Source organism: Harpia harpyja, chromosome 1, assembly GCF_026419915.1.
Source record: "Harpia harpyja isolate bHarHar1 chromosome 1, bHarHar1 primary haplotype, whole genome shotgun sequence".
Classification (NCBI taxonomy): Eukaryota; Metazoa; Chordata; class Aves; order Accipitriformes; family Accipitridae; genus Harpia; species Harpia harpyja.
In genome coordinates, this window is record NC_068940.1 from 39,878,512 (window position 1) to 39,894,249 (window position 15,738).

The window sequence follows — 15,738 nt, forward strand, 5'->3', positions numbered from 1 at the left end:
GTTTTGTTAGAATTTATCATCATTCTTTGCAGTATTGCCTGGACAGGTGTTTTTAAATTCAGATTACACAGAGTACATCCAAATTTCAGTACTCCTCCTCCAACTCATGCTTAATGACTCAGCAAGTCCCAGGAAAATAAATAAATACACATCAACATAATTCACAAAGATCAGGAATAGTACACACTGAAGGAAAAAGCATACGGAATACCAGCCAAATAATGAAAACCTGCCATATGCAGTTCAGGTTTCTGACCAACAGCACCAAAATGCTCAAAGAAATCAAATACCATGCTAGAAATCGGCTAAAGGGAATCACAAATGAAATTCCACGATTTTCATTTAATTTACACTTCTTGGCAATTCAGATTTAAACCCTTTCATAACTTTCTTGGAGTTGGTAAGTCAACATTCAATCTCCTGAGAGTTGGTTTTTCATACAGCTTCTCAAACGGAATTACCAGAAAGGAACTTTAAGTTTTATTTTTAGACATAAAAGTACATTCCTGGTTGTACAACGAAATAAAGTGTTATAAAGCTACAAGCACAACGCACTGTCTTTGAAGCCTTAAGGGAATCCAATTCATTATTTTATAATCAATTATTATTCTGACAACAATAACACAGTTATTGTAACCTTACTAAATCCTAGCCCAGTAACCCTGAGGAAAAAACAGCTGGTTTCAGCTCTGCTCTTCTGAACCTTACCTCAGTAGTCTGCAGGTAATTAATGATGTTGGTACTTTGGGATTTAAAACAGGCAGATGTATCTTAGCAGGTATCAGTTATGTCTTAACAGTAAAAAAAAATTTTTAGTATCAAGGTATCAGCTTTTAAAAAAAAAAAAATTAGTGGAGAGAATATACAGCAGTTTAACCTCAGACCAGTTTGTTCAGGACAGCACAGGGCAGAAGCATAATACTAACAGTACTGTTTGTACAAAGCGTAAAACCACCTTTGTTTTGCGTCCACTCAGAATCTAGGAATTCACACTAACACAACAACCCCAGGTACACAGTCACAAAATTAATAAAAAAAAAGAAAACATAGTTTCTGCAGAAAGGCAAAACTTATATTGATCATATGTGAAGATTTGCTAGGGTATACTAGTGCTAAATCTAGTACCTCAGCCAGAAATTAATGCCTTGATGAGCAAAACAGATCTACGAAGACTTACCTCTTTCCCTATCCTGGCTGCCTATACCTAAGCTTTTCATTGTAATTGCAAAAGAAGAATTGGTCTAATATGGAGGTATAGGATTCTGACTTCTCACAGCACACCCTGCAAGGCACCAAGCTGTACTCACCATGCATCTGGTACGTGTACGGTGCTTGTCCAGCAGTCGGGGTACTGAAGCTGGATCCATAGCTAAGAAACCCACTCTGTCCTGGGGAATGGCTCAGGCTGTCCTCTGTTTTAATGCCTTTGGGGCATATAGTAGGAACCAAGAGCAGAACATGAGTGTTTGTCATATGAAGGTATAAAAAAAAGCAAGTTTAGGAACTAACAATTTTTCAGGTAGATTTTAACCCAATAAACTCTTTTTTCCCTATGCTTTTTTTTTTTTTTTAATTATCTAAATTACCCAACCAGGTCTAATAACCAATAATAGAGTCAAGTAAATTAATCATAAATAATACTTGAGTCAGCTACATCCTGTATCCATACCCGAATGAACTTTTGCTAAGATGGATAAACAACAATGAATAATACTGTTTTCAAAACAATTTCTGAACAAATAGTTTTGGTCTAGAATTCAACAAACTCATTGGCTCATGAACTTTCTGAACAGTTATCAGATGCAAGCAATGATTAACAAAGCAACAGGACCTTCAGCGAAATAACCCCAAGGCTTCTGTTCTCAACAGGGTTATCTTTTACTTGCATTATATTTTCAGCTTTGGTAGCAAAATATTTATTGGCAAGTCATACAGGAGGGTTATCATCTATTCAGTTAGATATAACATACAGTTTGGGAACAACAGGTAAGCCCTGAAGCCAAAAAAATCTTTTCATTACTAAAATCAGTCAATTAAACTGATAATTTACAGGGGGAAAAGCAATAGCTGAATTAAACATTGCAAGATGAAACCTTTGCTGGTAGAGAAAGGAGTTGATATTTTATTCTGAGATGCTGCCGAGATCATACAGCTGTATTATTAAAACAAACAGCTGAAAGGTGCGTCTTATTATGAAGCCTTTGGGCATGATCCTTCCCCTCCTTTGCATGCCTATTTGCACAAAACAAAAAATGGCCATTGGACACACCCTGAGTGCTGGGACTAAACAAAGACCCTGTTGATGTTCTGGACTTGGATTTACGCACTTCCCAGGCTGTTGTCATCTTTTAGCACTTGTAAGCAAACTTGCCAAAAGACAGGTTGAATTCACATGCCTTTCACCAAACACACTGTTTTCTAGCTTGATGACTCTTAAAAGCAACAAGTGTGCATTTGCTCTGGCTGGGAATAAGTTCTCCCAGATAATGTTTTCTCTAATAAAAATCACTTCTTTTAGCTTCAGGTGAGAATAGCTGCAATGCAATTTGAGTACAAGTTAGCAACAAGACGACAATGCTGCATTGTGAAACGCAGGAAGTTTATTTGGACAGTGAATGAACATGTGTCAGTGCAAGCGTCCGGCTCCATTTCTGCTGAGGAAGTGAAGGTATTTGCAAGTGTGTGCAGAGAAGCCGCTTTTCGTAACATCCCATGCTTTTCAATTACATCAGCACTCCGCATGTGAGCATTCAACCTACCCCAGCTACAATTAATCTTCAGCGAATGGGCCTTTTTGGAAGTCTCAAAATTGTTGTCAGACAGCAAAATAACTTAGCACCAAATTAATTTCCACACAATGTTCTGTTTTGTCTAGAAACTGGCCGAGTTTTATTTTTGTGCCTAAAACCAATACTGCTTCATTGTTCTTGGTTGTCAGCCAGGTGGAGCTTTTCATATGCTGTGCTGAGTATCTTAGAGAGGGTATGTGGGCTGGGGGAGGGAAATCACTACTCAAGGATGCTAAGAGGTCATCTGCAGGATTTATAAGCAGCATATGGGCCTGACACATGTATGCCCTAAAGACTCTAGGCAGTAGCAAATGGCTCTACTTTCACCTGCTCTAATAGGACAACTGTTCAATTTGCCTTGGAAATCAGCCAGCTGATGCAAACACACAAGTAGCTCCAGGAAAGGGTCTCAAAACATTCCTCTCATCATCCTCATAGAGCTTTGGCTCTGCCAAGCCCATTTCCCTGGCCTTCCAGACCACTGCACTGAATTTCCCTTCAGTAAAAGCCTTGTCAATGGCTGTATAAAAGCTTCTTATTGGGAAGAGATACTGTATTTGCCAAGCAAACAAAGGTGTTTAAAAGCACAAGAGAAAACAGGAGCGGAAACAGAACCATGAAGCCATTTTAATGCTGCAAGGCACAGCACTCACAGGATCAGCTGGGAATAAGGAGCCCAATGCTTTCTGTTAAAGAGCTGTACCTAGGCAAGAGCAATATCTCTGTGGTCTTTAGGAGTGGAAAGAACTTCTCAGCTCCCTCAAGAGCTCAGTATTTCCATGCAGAGCTTGAGGACACTCTTAACACTTGGTTTACCAGGCATTCCTCTGTCAGGAGTGCTGGTTTAATTAGTCTCCTGCCTGAATCTCCCAGCTGCTCCTGCCTAGCACCATCTCCCCACAGCTGCTGGCAAGGCTGTGCAGGAAAGCAGGGAACAAAGCTGACTGGGGTTGGAAAGCTGTAGGTTAGCACCTACAGCTAACAACTGTCCATTTAAATACAAACCATCTTCCAAAACCAAAGTAGTCTGTATCATTTCACCCATGCTTTATTCTGCTCTGTATCTTGGTTCTTCTGTAATAATATACAAAAAGTTTTTCTTAAAGTAGCTTGTATCATTGAAACTCCAAGAAGAATCAAGGAAGGCAAAGTGTAGTTTACCCAAATATCATATTTACAGCAAGAGACTTTGTCTTGGCAGTGAGTCATAGGAACACTCATCAGCTACTACTCCTAAGTGGCACATCCTACTGAACCTGAGTTTCTCATGCTGTCTCATATCTTACTACTGACTGGCTCCAAACTTACCTAGTTTGTAAGATCATAACCCAGGATATCAAGAGCTGATAGACAGTTCAAAGTAATTCTAACATTTTTAACCAAGTCAGATTTTCCTCTAAGCCTAGGAAGAGAACATTACCACAACAGAAATGACCTTTCATTCTAAAGCGTAAGACTTCAAATGTATTTTTCTAGGAGCAAGAGGACGATGTCCTCAAAGGTAACATGACATCAGAGTACTCACTGTAGGAGGGTATGCCATAGGGCTGCCCTGGAGGAGGATAGGCAGTGTATGCAGCAGCCTGCTGGATTCCCGTGCTGTACTGAGTCTGTCCATATGTTGCCATTGTTGGGAAAGATGGGATTGTCACTATATGGGGATAATGTCTATTCAGAACAAGAAAACAGAAGGTCTAAGGCAATAGTTACTGTACATGATCTTCTAGAGCACAGGTAGAACACTTCTACACATTTTGATAAAATAACAAACAAAGTATGATGGTGAATATTTTGGGAACTCAGAACTGACTAGACTGGGACAAAACTTTGTTTCTGTATACAGCTCCTGATATGAGCTATTAGATTAAGCTACCTAAATGCATGGGAACTTTAAACTGTGCAAAATATGCACGTTAAAAAAATAAAATCAACACTCTGATTTTTCATGTTTCATTTTAAGTTTGCCAAAGAAGCGAGTGTCATGGGAAACCTCTGACATTTCAACATATTCCTCTGTGGTCACTCATAAACACAACAATATTCAAACTGATAGGTTTGGTTTATCCAGGGGTATGAAAGTACAATGCACAGTACCTCAAACCTTCTTTCACTCCGTATCTAACAAGATTAAGAACCAGTTACTTCATTGGGCCAGAGTTGTGCAGGGGAACAGGTGGATGGGCTTAAGGTGAATGCTTTTTAAGGTGACAGAAGACTGCACAAAATGGCTGTTCAGCAAAACAGTTTTTTAAATTACAGCACTTGGCACGAGCACTCACTTTCTGGAGTACAGATGGAGAGGACACTGTGGTGCTGCTTTGCTGCTGCCTGGAAAACAAAATTGAAGGATCTTAGATTTTCATCATGTTCTGTTCTATGGCCAAGCTGATATCACTGTTTTTACCACTGCTGGGTTGAGAAAAATATACAGGAATTAGAAGACTTTGCTCTTAGCCAATCTCCACAAACTGAAGTAGGTAAGAAAGTTATTCTCCACTTAACAACAAATATAGATTTAGTTTTTAACTGAGGGTGATACTGATTGATTGAGCTACCAGTTTCTTCTTCTCATGGGACTGATATCAATCATGAAGCTGGGCTCTGGTGGGATGACTCATATGCTAAAGGCTATAAAAGCAACTACTATGATTACTGAAGTGATTTAAGCTCACTGCACTTTTTGCCCTTTTGCTTTTTTTGGTACTCTCCTAGACCATGACTCACTTTCTTTAATGTTCATTAAAATATATCAAATCAAAATAAATATTAAAAATACAACATTGTAAATCCCCTCACTATTGAATTTTTTAACTATAACCTACCTTATTGACCTGCCAGCAATCAAACTATTAAACCAGTAGAAAATGTATCACACAGGTTACGTGCAGGATGCCTTCCAATGTACCAAACAGTTGTGTCCTGCAACACTACCAAAGAAATGCTTGCCACCATCTTTATTTAGAGATAAGATTTAGGTTTAATTAATTAAATTTCAAAAAATCCAAAAACCTGCAAGTTGCCTGAAAGTTGTACTGAAAACATCACACCTAAATGCCACCATGAATATTATGCAGGTTGCCTCCATAATGCCATCCAAATTTTGCTTCTCAGTTCCTGGCTGGAGCTGTTAGATGTTATTACAGTACTATAAATGCCCAAACACCCTCACAATCATCAATAATGACATTAAGCACAACAGATTCAGCCTCTCTATCTGCTTGCTGCATCGATGAAAACGCCAGACTAATTGCACACAGCTTCTCCATGCAGGGAAAACATCACGCTGTCTGCTAACGGCAGCACCACCACCCTCCACGCTGGCGGCTGGCATCTGTAGTGTAATTTGCTACAGGTAATAGGAAATATCACCCAATCTCATGCAGAAGATGATCTCTCAACTGCAGGTGCACATGCTGGGTGGAAAGGGAGATTCCTGCAGTGTCCCTGATGCCTGCACATTGCTACCACCAGGCAGGACACATCTGCAGTGCTGCCCCATGCGTCAACAGGGATGTACCCGCAATGCTGTTGCCGGATTATCTTCAGTATAAAGTTGTCCAAAACAGCACCACTTCATTTATCCAGCCGTTTGTAAGTTGGTGAATTAAACATTTAAACCATGTTTTATTTAATGAATTATGCAAGTACATATAAGGTCTAAATACATGCAAATAGTCCTATGGGTTTGAGTAACTTGTTATGCCATAAACATGGAGAGAATGTCCAAAAAGATCTGACATGCTCACATATGAAATGTTCATTCTACCTGATTTAACTCGTTTGAAATTGTTCTTTCCTACACAACCCTTTTTCACAATGTTTTACATGGCTTTATCATTTTACATTATAACATGGAGATTACACCAAAGCATTTTTAAAAACCACAGCCATTTAATCTGATAACTTTTAAAAATAAATTTCATTAAAAAATGCATTTTTATCTTTGTTCACTTGTTTATGGAAAGCCCCCCATGGAGGTGCATGAGTTCTAACTAAAAATATTAATTACTAGATATGATTCTTTTTTTTAGAATGTTAATTTTTATAATGTTTGCTGTATATAAAAATAATAATAATGAAATTCTAAAATTCCTAGGAAACGTAATACTGAGCTTAAAAAGACTGAGCTGAATTTCCTAGGAAACAAAAACATTCGATTAAAAGATGGAAACATCTAAACCACACACTTTCTTCAAAAAGGAGGCCCTTTTTTCACAAACTTGGAAATCTTGAGAGATAACTTTATTCAAAATAAATAAATAAAAATAATAATATCCATGTACTCCTTTCTCTCTTCTCCAGGATAATTGCAGTTGTTTAATAGGAGCTACACATGAGGTTAGAATAGATTTAAAAAATGTGAAAATAAAGGTGTCTGTTCTTAGGTGTTTACTGAACTCTTTTCTGAATCTGAGAGCAAACAGCCTTTTTTTAGTAATGTTCCCCAGCCTCTCGGCTCTCTCCCCAGAAACCTGCCACCCAGCCGAGTGCCTGCAAGCTGACTGCGACCGCTTTCTTGCCCCATACTTACCTTTAAGAGTCTCCCAACTGTTCCATGTGCAATATCAGAGCAGTGCCACTGCAGCATTTTTGCTTTAGGGAAGGTGGCTCTGGTAACAAAGGCACTGATGACTGGGGGGAACAGGTTTCAGAGCAAGCTGGCCACGACTGCATCGACACTGCTGCTTATTATTAAGAGAAAAACGCATCTTGGGTACATCTATCTGTGCAGCAACAGACCCCAAGAGCCATCTCTCCACAAGCCTATGCACTGGACTCTAATATCTTTCTTAGCATCATGCTGAACACCTGTTCCACCCCCTTCCTCTCATCTCTGGGTATGAAGAAGAAACAGAACAAACTCACCCAAATAGAGCCACTGTGATCAAACACACTTTCATCACCCACTCTTCGCTCTTCATCCTCCAAAGTGCTTTCCTGTGCCATATCCCTCTCATTGCACCCTCCTCCACAACAAATTCAAGGCTCGTGCCCTTTTTGATCCCACCTCTCCTAAGTTTTCCCCCAGTTCTGCCAGAGCTTTCCCTCTGGCTGAGTATACCCCCAAAACACCGCAGAAAGCAAATATCACAGCTACGACCCCCTTGGTCCTCCTCCAGGGTCCCCTGCAGACACTAGCTGCTCTGTGCACTGATCAGTTTGCAAAGGACAGCTCAGGCAGGAGGAGAGTGTGCCGGGGAGGGACTGTGAAACCTATACAGCCCTAATTGCTAACAGAATCACTCTAATCACTGACAGAAACAGAATCATAAGGACTCCTTCTTCACGCTTTTACAACCCTGAAACACCTTAGAAAAGTAAAACCCACCAGCAACCCTACCTTAGTTCCTCTACCTATAAAATGTGGGTAGCAGTAACCTATTTCCCAAGCAAGAGGCAGAGAGGTTTAGTTTAAAAAAAAAAATTAAAAATTTAAATATTGACAAAGGATAGTGTTATACAAATGTACATATTCATTTACACATACAGATATAAAGATTGTTTTTAAATCCGAAGCTGACTCACCTTCAAACTCACTATGAAAAATTTGCTTTGACTTACCTGAAAGAAAACATTTTAGAAAATTAGATTTTTAGATTGTGAAAACAAAAACTATACCATTTCTGTCACACTGTTCCTCATTACCAAACAGAACTGCATTGAAGAAATAAATTTTTTTTTATTTTAATTCATTTAATTCGTAATGCCTTTACATTTGAAAAACAGCAAAACAGACAGTTTGAGCATAAGATTAATTTCTTTTCTATTTGAAAAATATTACATCTTCAAATTTTTTATTTTTGAAAGAGGTAAGTACAGAGTAAATACATTTGCCAAGAATGCCAAGTGGGAGTTTACTGTGTATGAATATGCAATATGCCACTGTCATTGCCAAAAAAAGGCAAGTTATACCTACACGTGTTTCTACCCAGAAGTGTAGGACTACACACAAAATGTGCAATTATATCAGTATAATTTTCAAGTGCACATCTCATGATAAGCACCCATGAAAATAGCAGGCCAGACATCTACGTGGACATCTACTGAAGTAAGTACTGCAACTAGACTTGCTAAAATTAAAACTCTGTGTGTAATACAGAGCATACATTTGTGTGCATTTATTGCATTAAAAGCTCTGGCAGTCTGAGACTTGATAAACACACAAGTATTTTCCTGTTCTTCAAATTAACAAGAAGTATTTTCAAGGGAAAGAGCATAATCTTGGTAGCACAGGGGATCATTCTGTAGAAAAATAACCCTAGTATTTCTATAAGAAACACATCAACATGAGCTGTCACTAGCAAACTGGTGTCCGACAGTACAACTGCTATGTTGGCTCTTATTTATATCACATATAACAAATACTTCCTGCACCAAGAAGTTTACAAAATGATTTTTTAAAAAATCATTTCTAGCTCTAATCTTTTCTGCAAACACATACATTTAAAAGGATGTTTCCTTTAGGTTGTTATTCCTTTGACTGCTCTTGTAAATAGGCAGTCATGATGTATGTGATTTAATCACGCAATTTCTAATGCCTTAGCAAACATGCAAGCAAAACATCTCCTTGGCTTCTAAGAGCTTATAAATGAAGGGTTAAACATACTACTAAAACATAATAGCCAATGCCTTTTCCTAACTCCCCTCTAACAGGAAGGCTGACAGATCCTGACCACAGCAAACAATAGCTGGGATTGTACTAGCAAGAACTAGTTCAGCTGCATCACTTGCCAATAATTTTTTTAGCAGATTTAACATTCTTCTGTTTCCTTCACTTGAAGAGTATGATGAGGGGGGAAGGAGGAGGAGAAGAGCAGATAAATTTCCATCAGAGCCTCAACCACTGAAAGAATTTGTCCTTGGTACCTGCCAAATGTGAAACTTCAGACCAGAGGCCAGCAGGGCTAACCATTTGGAGATGATAGCAATGATCTCAGAGCGATGCAAACTGGGGCACAGAGCTGCTTTGGCAAAATGTTTTCTGGCTGCACGATACCTTGTTGGGCCTGGGAGCCCCCACACTCCCCACTCCAACAGCAGCAGCACAGCCACCAAAGCCCAAGGCTCATGTTCACACCACCACTGAGGCTCTAGTGGGGTCCAAACAGAAACTACCAGCTCTACGCAAAATATGTTTTATAACTGCAATTATGCCAGTGGAGCAAACATATACATGCATGTGTGCATATGTATGCACCTACTATACACAGACATATATCTACATATAAAACATTTCAATTCCATTTGCATTCAAAACATTGCTGAACTAAAGGATTCAGCCACAACTGGAGTGTCTACAAAAAAAATACTCCAAAATCTCAGTTGCTCATTATACTGTAGAACTAATTGTCAGAAGCAGAGGCCTTGCAAGTGGCCAGTTCTCTTTGGTTACATACATATATATATATACATATTTATACACATTATGTTAAAGCCAGTAAACAGTAAGCAAAAGAGGCAGCCTACCTTCTATGTCATCTGGAGCCGTGGCATAAATGTTAGAAAGGTTAAGCTTCAGTCTGTCAGGGCACTCTCTATTTACAGTCAGGCTGGGTGATATCACTAGATCTAGCATTTCCTTATACCTGAAGGAAAACAAAGGAAAAATATAATTTATTCATTAATTATGCATGCTTACTAATGATTCAATTTTTTTTCCCTAAGAGTATAAATATTAAAGCTGATTACCTAAACCCAGGCTTCATATAAATTCCACATAATAACATTCACTAAAGTTTTCATCAAAGGGAAATGCTGAATTAAAATGCAGTACTTGCTCCCTTGGAGATTACACCCATCTGATTAATGCCTTCCTTTTCTTCCCAGATTTTGCCATACGAAAACTAAATTTCCTGATCTCTCATATGCCATCAGAGCTGGAATGTACACATCAGTGTCCAGTGAGGCTCCAGAACAGACTACTAAGGGCTGAAAATGAAGTTGAGGGCAGTTAACAGCATTATCTAGTCTTACAAGATAATAAGGTTAGTACTGGTGATAGGATCAGTTTTCCAGGGGACACCTAAACCAGGCACCTAACTACAATGTCCTGACCATTAGGTGGCAGTGATACAAGGACAGTCCCTTTCACCTAAACAACCTCATCTGATTTAACCAAATATTTCAAATGAACAATATATGGGACTTGAATCTCCAAAGAAAAAAGTAATTGTGTGTGTGTACACATGACCTACACTATAACGAAAACTTACAAACTCTGCATTACACAAACAGTCTGGAAAAGAGAGTGACTAAATCATTATTTCAGACCCTATGCACAACATGAATAGGTCTATTCATCTAAATACCACCATTTTCAATATACATGTCTAGCTCCAGCTATACACCTTTTCAGAAGCAGGCTCCAAAGACACTTGCTCGAAAAAGAGCTGCTTGCTTCCCATGGGAGTATTGGATGTTTTGGATGGGTACAAAATATGGCATTAAGTATATAGATTTGACTACCTATGTTTGCAAGTTTGGGTAAAGACAATGGGGTAAGTATAGTAAGGAAACTGTGTTACATTACATATTTGCACAATGTCTTTTATGCAAGGCAGGTTTCTTGGACAGCTTTACCCCCATGATGTTCTGCCCTCGTGCAGCCAATGCCTGCAGCTGGAACTGTGAAGAACCCACTGGACAAAGAATATCTGAAGCTAAATTTGTCAATTAATTGTATTTATTTTTTTTAAAATACACACAATGCCATGGAAACCTAAGTCCAGAACAAATGTTGAAAAGAGGACTCAAAGATGCCATGACCTTCTTTGTTTCCTGCAGCCACATAAGAGTACATCCTTACTTCAGTCCCCCAGAGGCTGCTGGGGGGAATTAGGGCTATTAGGGAAAAGCATAACTGTGCTCTCGGACAGAGCAGGGCCCCGGCAAGAGCAGATAGGATAGAGGGCATATGGTGGTGAGTGTATCCAAGGCACCTGGCTGCAGCCTGCATGGGCTCCCCTTTCCACTTAGCACTGAACACGCTACCTGCAAAGGCAGCTGGCACATCCCTGCTCTCAGGCTGGGACCTATCTGAGCTGGACTATAAAGGTAGCAGATGGCATGGCAGCAACAGGCCGGTAGCAATCCATAGCACACCTAAAACATCACGAAGTTCAAGACAACAGCACATAATCCTGAAATCTTGACACTGGGCTTCTGCAATACTAATCTATGCACTTCTGGGAGAAGCAAAGAGGTTTGTTTTGATTTTCTGTTTAAATACCACTGTATGACTTTACCAGCTTTGAGAAACAGAGAACAATAAACCACATACTTTCTACCTGAACCTCTCCAATCACTTTTACAAAGCCTGCAAGTCCCTGTGAGGAAGGCTGAGCACTGTTATGAACAGGCACAAACCAGATGAAGTATTTTACCTGTAACTGAACAACAAAGACCACAGCTGAGTTCATTTTCACTTTCCCCACCTAACAGCTGGGAAGGCACTCTGCCCAGGCAAAAGAAGCATCCATCCTCTGTGAATTTGCAGAACTGCCAAAAATGGGTATGAAGAGGCACAACCATGTACAATGTCCACAGCCCTAGTCCTCCTTTCTCCAAATGGGATCCGGGCTCCTCTTGTCTGCCTCCCCTGGAAATCCATGTGGGCATATGCATTTTCACCTCAAAGTCCAGAGGTTGGTACAGGCTTCCTGATTATGTGCCATGAAGGAAACCTTAAGTCAGCAGTGAATGACCAATGGGGTGGAAATACAGTACTCTGAATCCAACACTTGCGACATCCATGCTCCCTAACTGCTGTGTGTTATAGATTTGCTAAGAAAACAAGACTAGCATAAGAATCAGTGTTGCTTTGCAGCTGGAGGATCTTTGTTGCTAGTGGGCCTCAAAGGGCTCCACCTTCAGATGTGTCTCTGTAAGACGAGCACAACTGCCTCCCCTTCCCTGCCTCAGACACAGACACTAAAGCACAGCAAGACAAGTAAAAATGCAGGTGCACAGGGGCCACCATTTGTGCCCACAACCAGTGTCCGTGCTACCAACTGCATGGAAATGCAACAAGGAGTCAGATTTGTACAAGGATACAAAAAATAGTCCCTAGCTGTAAAAATTCCTCCCTAAGTGACTCAGTCTAATGCCAGAGCCAAAATGGCAATCCAGGACTCCTGACCTAGCCCTAAACAAAACACAGCCCATGAGAAACTGTACTTAGTCCTAATAGCACTCAAGGAAGCTATGCTCCAAACTCATACCTGCAGACACAGGCTTTACTGAAGCATATGTGCAGCCTCTTCACAGGCAGTCTCAGGTATGGGGGAGGCAGGCAGATGCCTCGCAGCCACAGACCGTCAGACAGTAAGGGATGGTCATGGCCCTTCTGCACACTTTGCTTATGCCAGAGGAAAAACAGATTCTTCTCCTGAAACGGCTATCTCACTTTTTCGCTGGCACAGCCAGGCTGCCACAGAGAAAGGGGTCAGGAAGATTTTTGTGGTGGTTACTTCTCAGTGGGGAGGAACAAAGTCTCTCCTACAAGCAACTATGGCTCCTAAGGCTCTCTTAAAAGCAGCAAGCTGGGCAGGGGCTCTTTTCCCAGAGGAATTACTTTATTTGGATCCACTGGCACCCAATTAAATTTTGTTTGCATGTCTGAGAAAGCAGGGTTCAGTTTTATACCAGGTTTTCCTTTCCACTGTAAGCAGCATCCAGTTTTTTTCCCCTTACTTGCTTGATGCGATACCTGAATTGAGAAAAAGCACTGCTGTCCCAGATCCTGTCAAGCTGGGGATGTTCTACATTGTTTCTCAGATAACACATGCCCTTCAGCATAATCCAAAACCCCATCATTCATGACACTGCCCAGACTGTTGCCAAGTGAATGGGAACAGATGTTTAAAGGGAAATGATCTTTTACGATGATTAATGCACTTTAATTACATCATTGTTCAGAGATTTCATTAGCTACTCTCTGACTGATGATTTTTCTACTGGTTTTGATCTGTCCACTTTCGTATTCACAAAGTCACATCTCACTTCCCTGTATTTGTTCTATAACATTTTCCTGCTTTTTTTTCAGCTTCCATTTTTCTTTAGAGAATGTATTAGTTGCATGTACAAACAGGTAACTTTTCACAGAAATGCCTGTCTGGCTGTGCATGTCACGTATGTGTTTGCATTGTTAGTGGCTTTGCCTGTTTTGCACGCACCATTTACCAATTTGTTCATGTGCATTTCTCACTTAGGTACTTCTTCACAGAGTTTCTGAAATTCCAGTTTTAACAATGGCCATCTACAGAAAATCTTCAGTACAATAATGGAACTGGGATGGCATTTAACACAGTAAATGACATGCTGGAGAGCAACTGATGAAAATATCAGATCTTTGTTGGCTTACTTTTTTAGACCAAAAACATTTTCTGGCTTAAGTAATGTACAGTAAATCAGTAATAAAGTTTGCTGAATATGAGCTTTTATCAAAACCAGTGATGGCAGCATCTAGCATGTTGGGCTGACAGACATCTGGAAGAGCTTTTGGCTTCTATAATTAAGAAGAAACTTGTGTGAATTTGGTGCTCAGCTTTTCCACTAGAATCTCCTACTCAAAACCCAATATTTTGCCCTGAAAGGTGGCCCGCAAAATCTCTGCCAAGAACAGAAACTTTTCTCTTTACTAATGTTTAGGAAGGAAAAAAGAAAAATAAAAACCTTTTTTCAGTCATTCTGAAGCTAGGAAGGCCAAATTAAACATTTTAAGGTTTCAAATTTTTGATCGAGGTGTTGGGGTAACCTACAGATCACATTTTCTTTTACAATGATGTCTTGAAGGCAGTGATTCCAGACCCCAATACAAAATACTCAAACGTGTGCTGAAGATCAAAGTACTGAGAGATCCCACCTCTCTCCAGCAAAGTACTCAAAGACGGGTGTAAGTGCAATGCCAAAGCAGGTCCCAGTGTGTGGACTGAGTCAGCAAGGTGCTCTGGATACTGATGATAATGATAACTTGATGAATAATATTTTGAAAGGATGAAACAGGAAACCACTATGGCATTGTGGGCAGATGCAACCACAGCACAGCTCTGCTCAGCACAGCTGAAATGCCAGAAGGCACTAGCAAGAGATGAAGGAGACTCCTTCCAAAGCTTGGACCTCTGCTGCTCAGGCATAATTTAAAGCATCTCTCAGTCTGTTCTAACTTGCTTTTAACATCCTCCCACAACACACTAAAGGCATCACCTCAGGACCACGGGCATTTCCATCCCCGCTATGGAGGCAGTGGACTTGTTCCTGGTGGTCTGCATATTTCACTCGTCTCTACTCCATTTCTGGGGTGAGAAGATAGTATTCTGGCTTCAGTATGTACAAGTACATGAAGTGGAACAAATGTTCAAAAGAGCACTTCCAGGGCATTTTCAGTAAATAAAACACCTGGGTAATACGTAGTACCAGGTTAAACTCAATGGCAAGTGATTAAGAGATTTCAGAGGGAATGTGTGCAAGGAACAGCAGAGCATTTGCCCTGTAATGACAGCAGTCTGTAGGAGGGTATTTGAGCAACAGGAGGTTGATGGTACAGTTCAGAAAGGACATACCGGAGTAAAAGACTGTGTGTGTGGGGGGGAAGCTGGCATGGTTATGGAAAAAATAAAGAGCATAAGCTCTCCATTTGCCGTCAGGGGAGGAACTGATGAGTTAGGAGCCCTGCAGAATGAAGCAGGTGAGAAACCAAAGACAGGACTCCTACCCTTGGGAAAAACCTGCCAGATCCTACAATGGGAAAGACAAAATACTTTAAGGGAGTAAGAAATTGCAAAGAAAGTTTGTATACAAGGGGAGAGGCAAATCAAGAAATGACTCTCCATGCAACAACCCCATGCGATGATCTTCTCAAGAATTTTTACTCATATCTGGCTAGAGGCCAAATACAAGCTTAAACCACTAGATCTTCCTAAACATATGCATATGCCAACACAGAGCCCTA

At 40.2% G+C, this 15,738-nt stretch overlaps 1 protein-coding gene across 11 annotated transcripts in view; it reads right to left on the reverse strand.

The window, feature by feature from the left end:
* Positions 1 to 15,738, reverse strand: part of EYA2 (EYA transcriptional coactivator and phosphatase 2) — a 105,270-nt gene that overhangs the window by 50,730 nt on the left and 38,802 nt on the right. For 8 of the 11 annotated variants that reach the window (XM_052788604.1, XM_052788624.1, XM_052788597.1 and 5 more), the window contains 4 exons: positions 10,257 to 10,375; positions 5,069 to 5,117; positions 4,315 to 4,457; positions 1,308 to 1,424 (listed from right to left, as the gene is read on the reverse strand). In XM_052788604.1, coding sequence (XP_052644564.1) covers positions 1,308 to 1,424; positions 4,315 to 4,457; positions 5,069 to 5,117; positions 10,257 to 10,365 — 418 coding nt within the window. In that variant the 5' untranslated portion in view covers positions 10,366 to 10,375. Of the gene's footprint in view, positions 1 to 1,307; positions 1,425 to 4,314; positions 4,458 to 5,068; positions 5,140 to 10,256; positions 10,376 to 15,738 lie in introns of those variants that run through there. The other 3 variants (XM_052788658.1, XM_052788646.1, XM_052788651.1) reach the window with 3 other exon arrangements.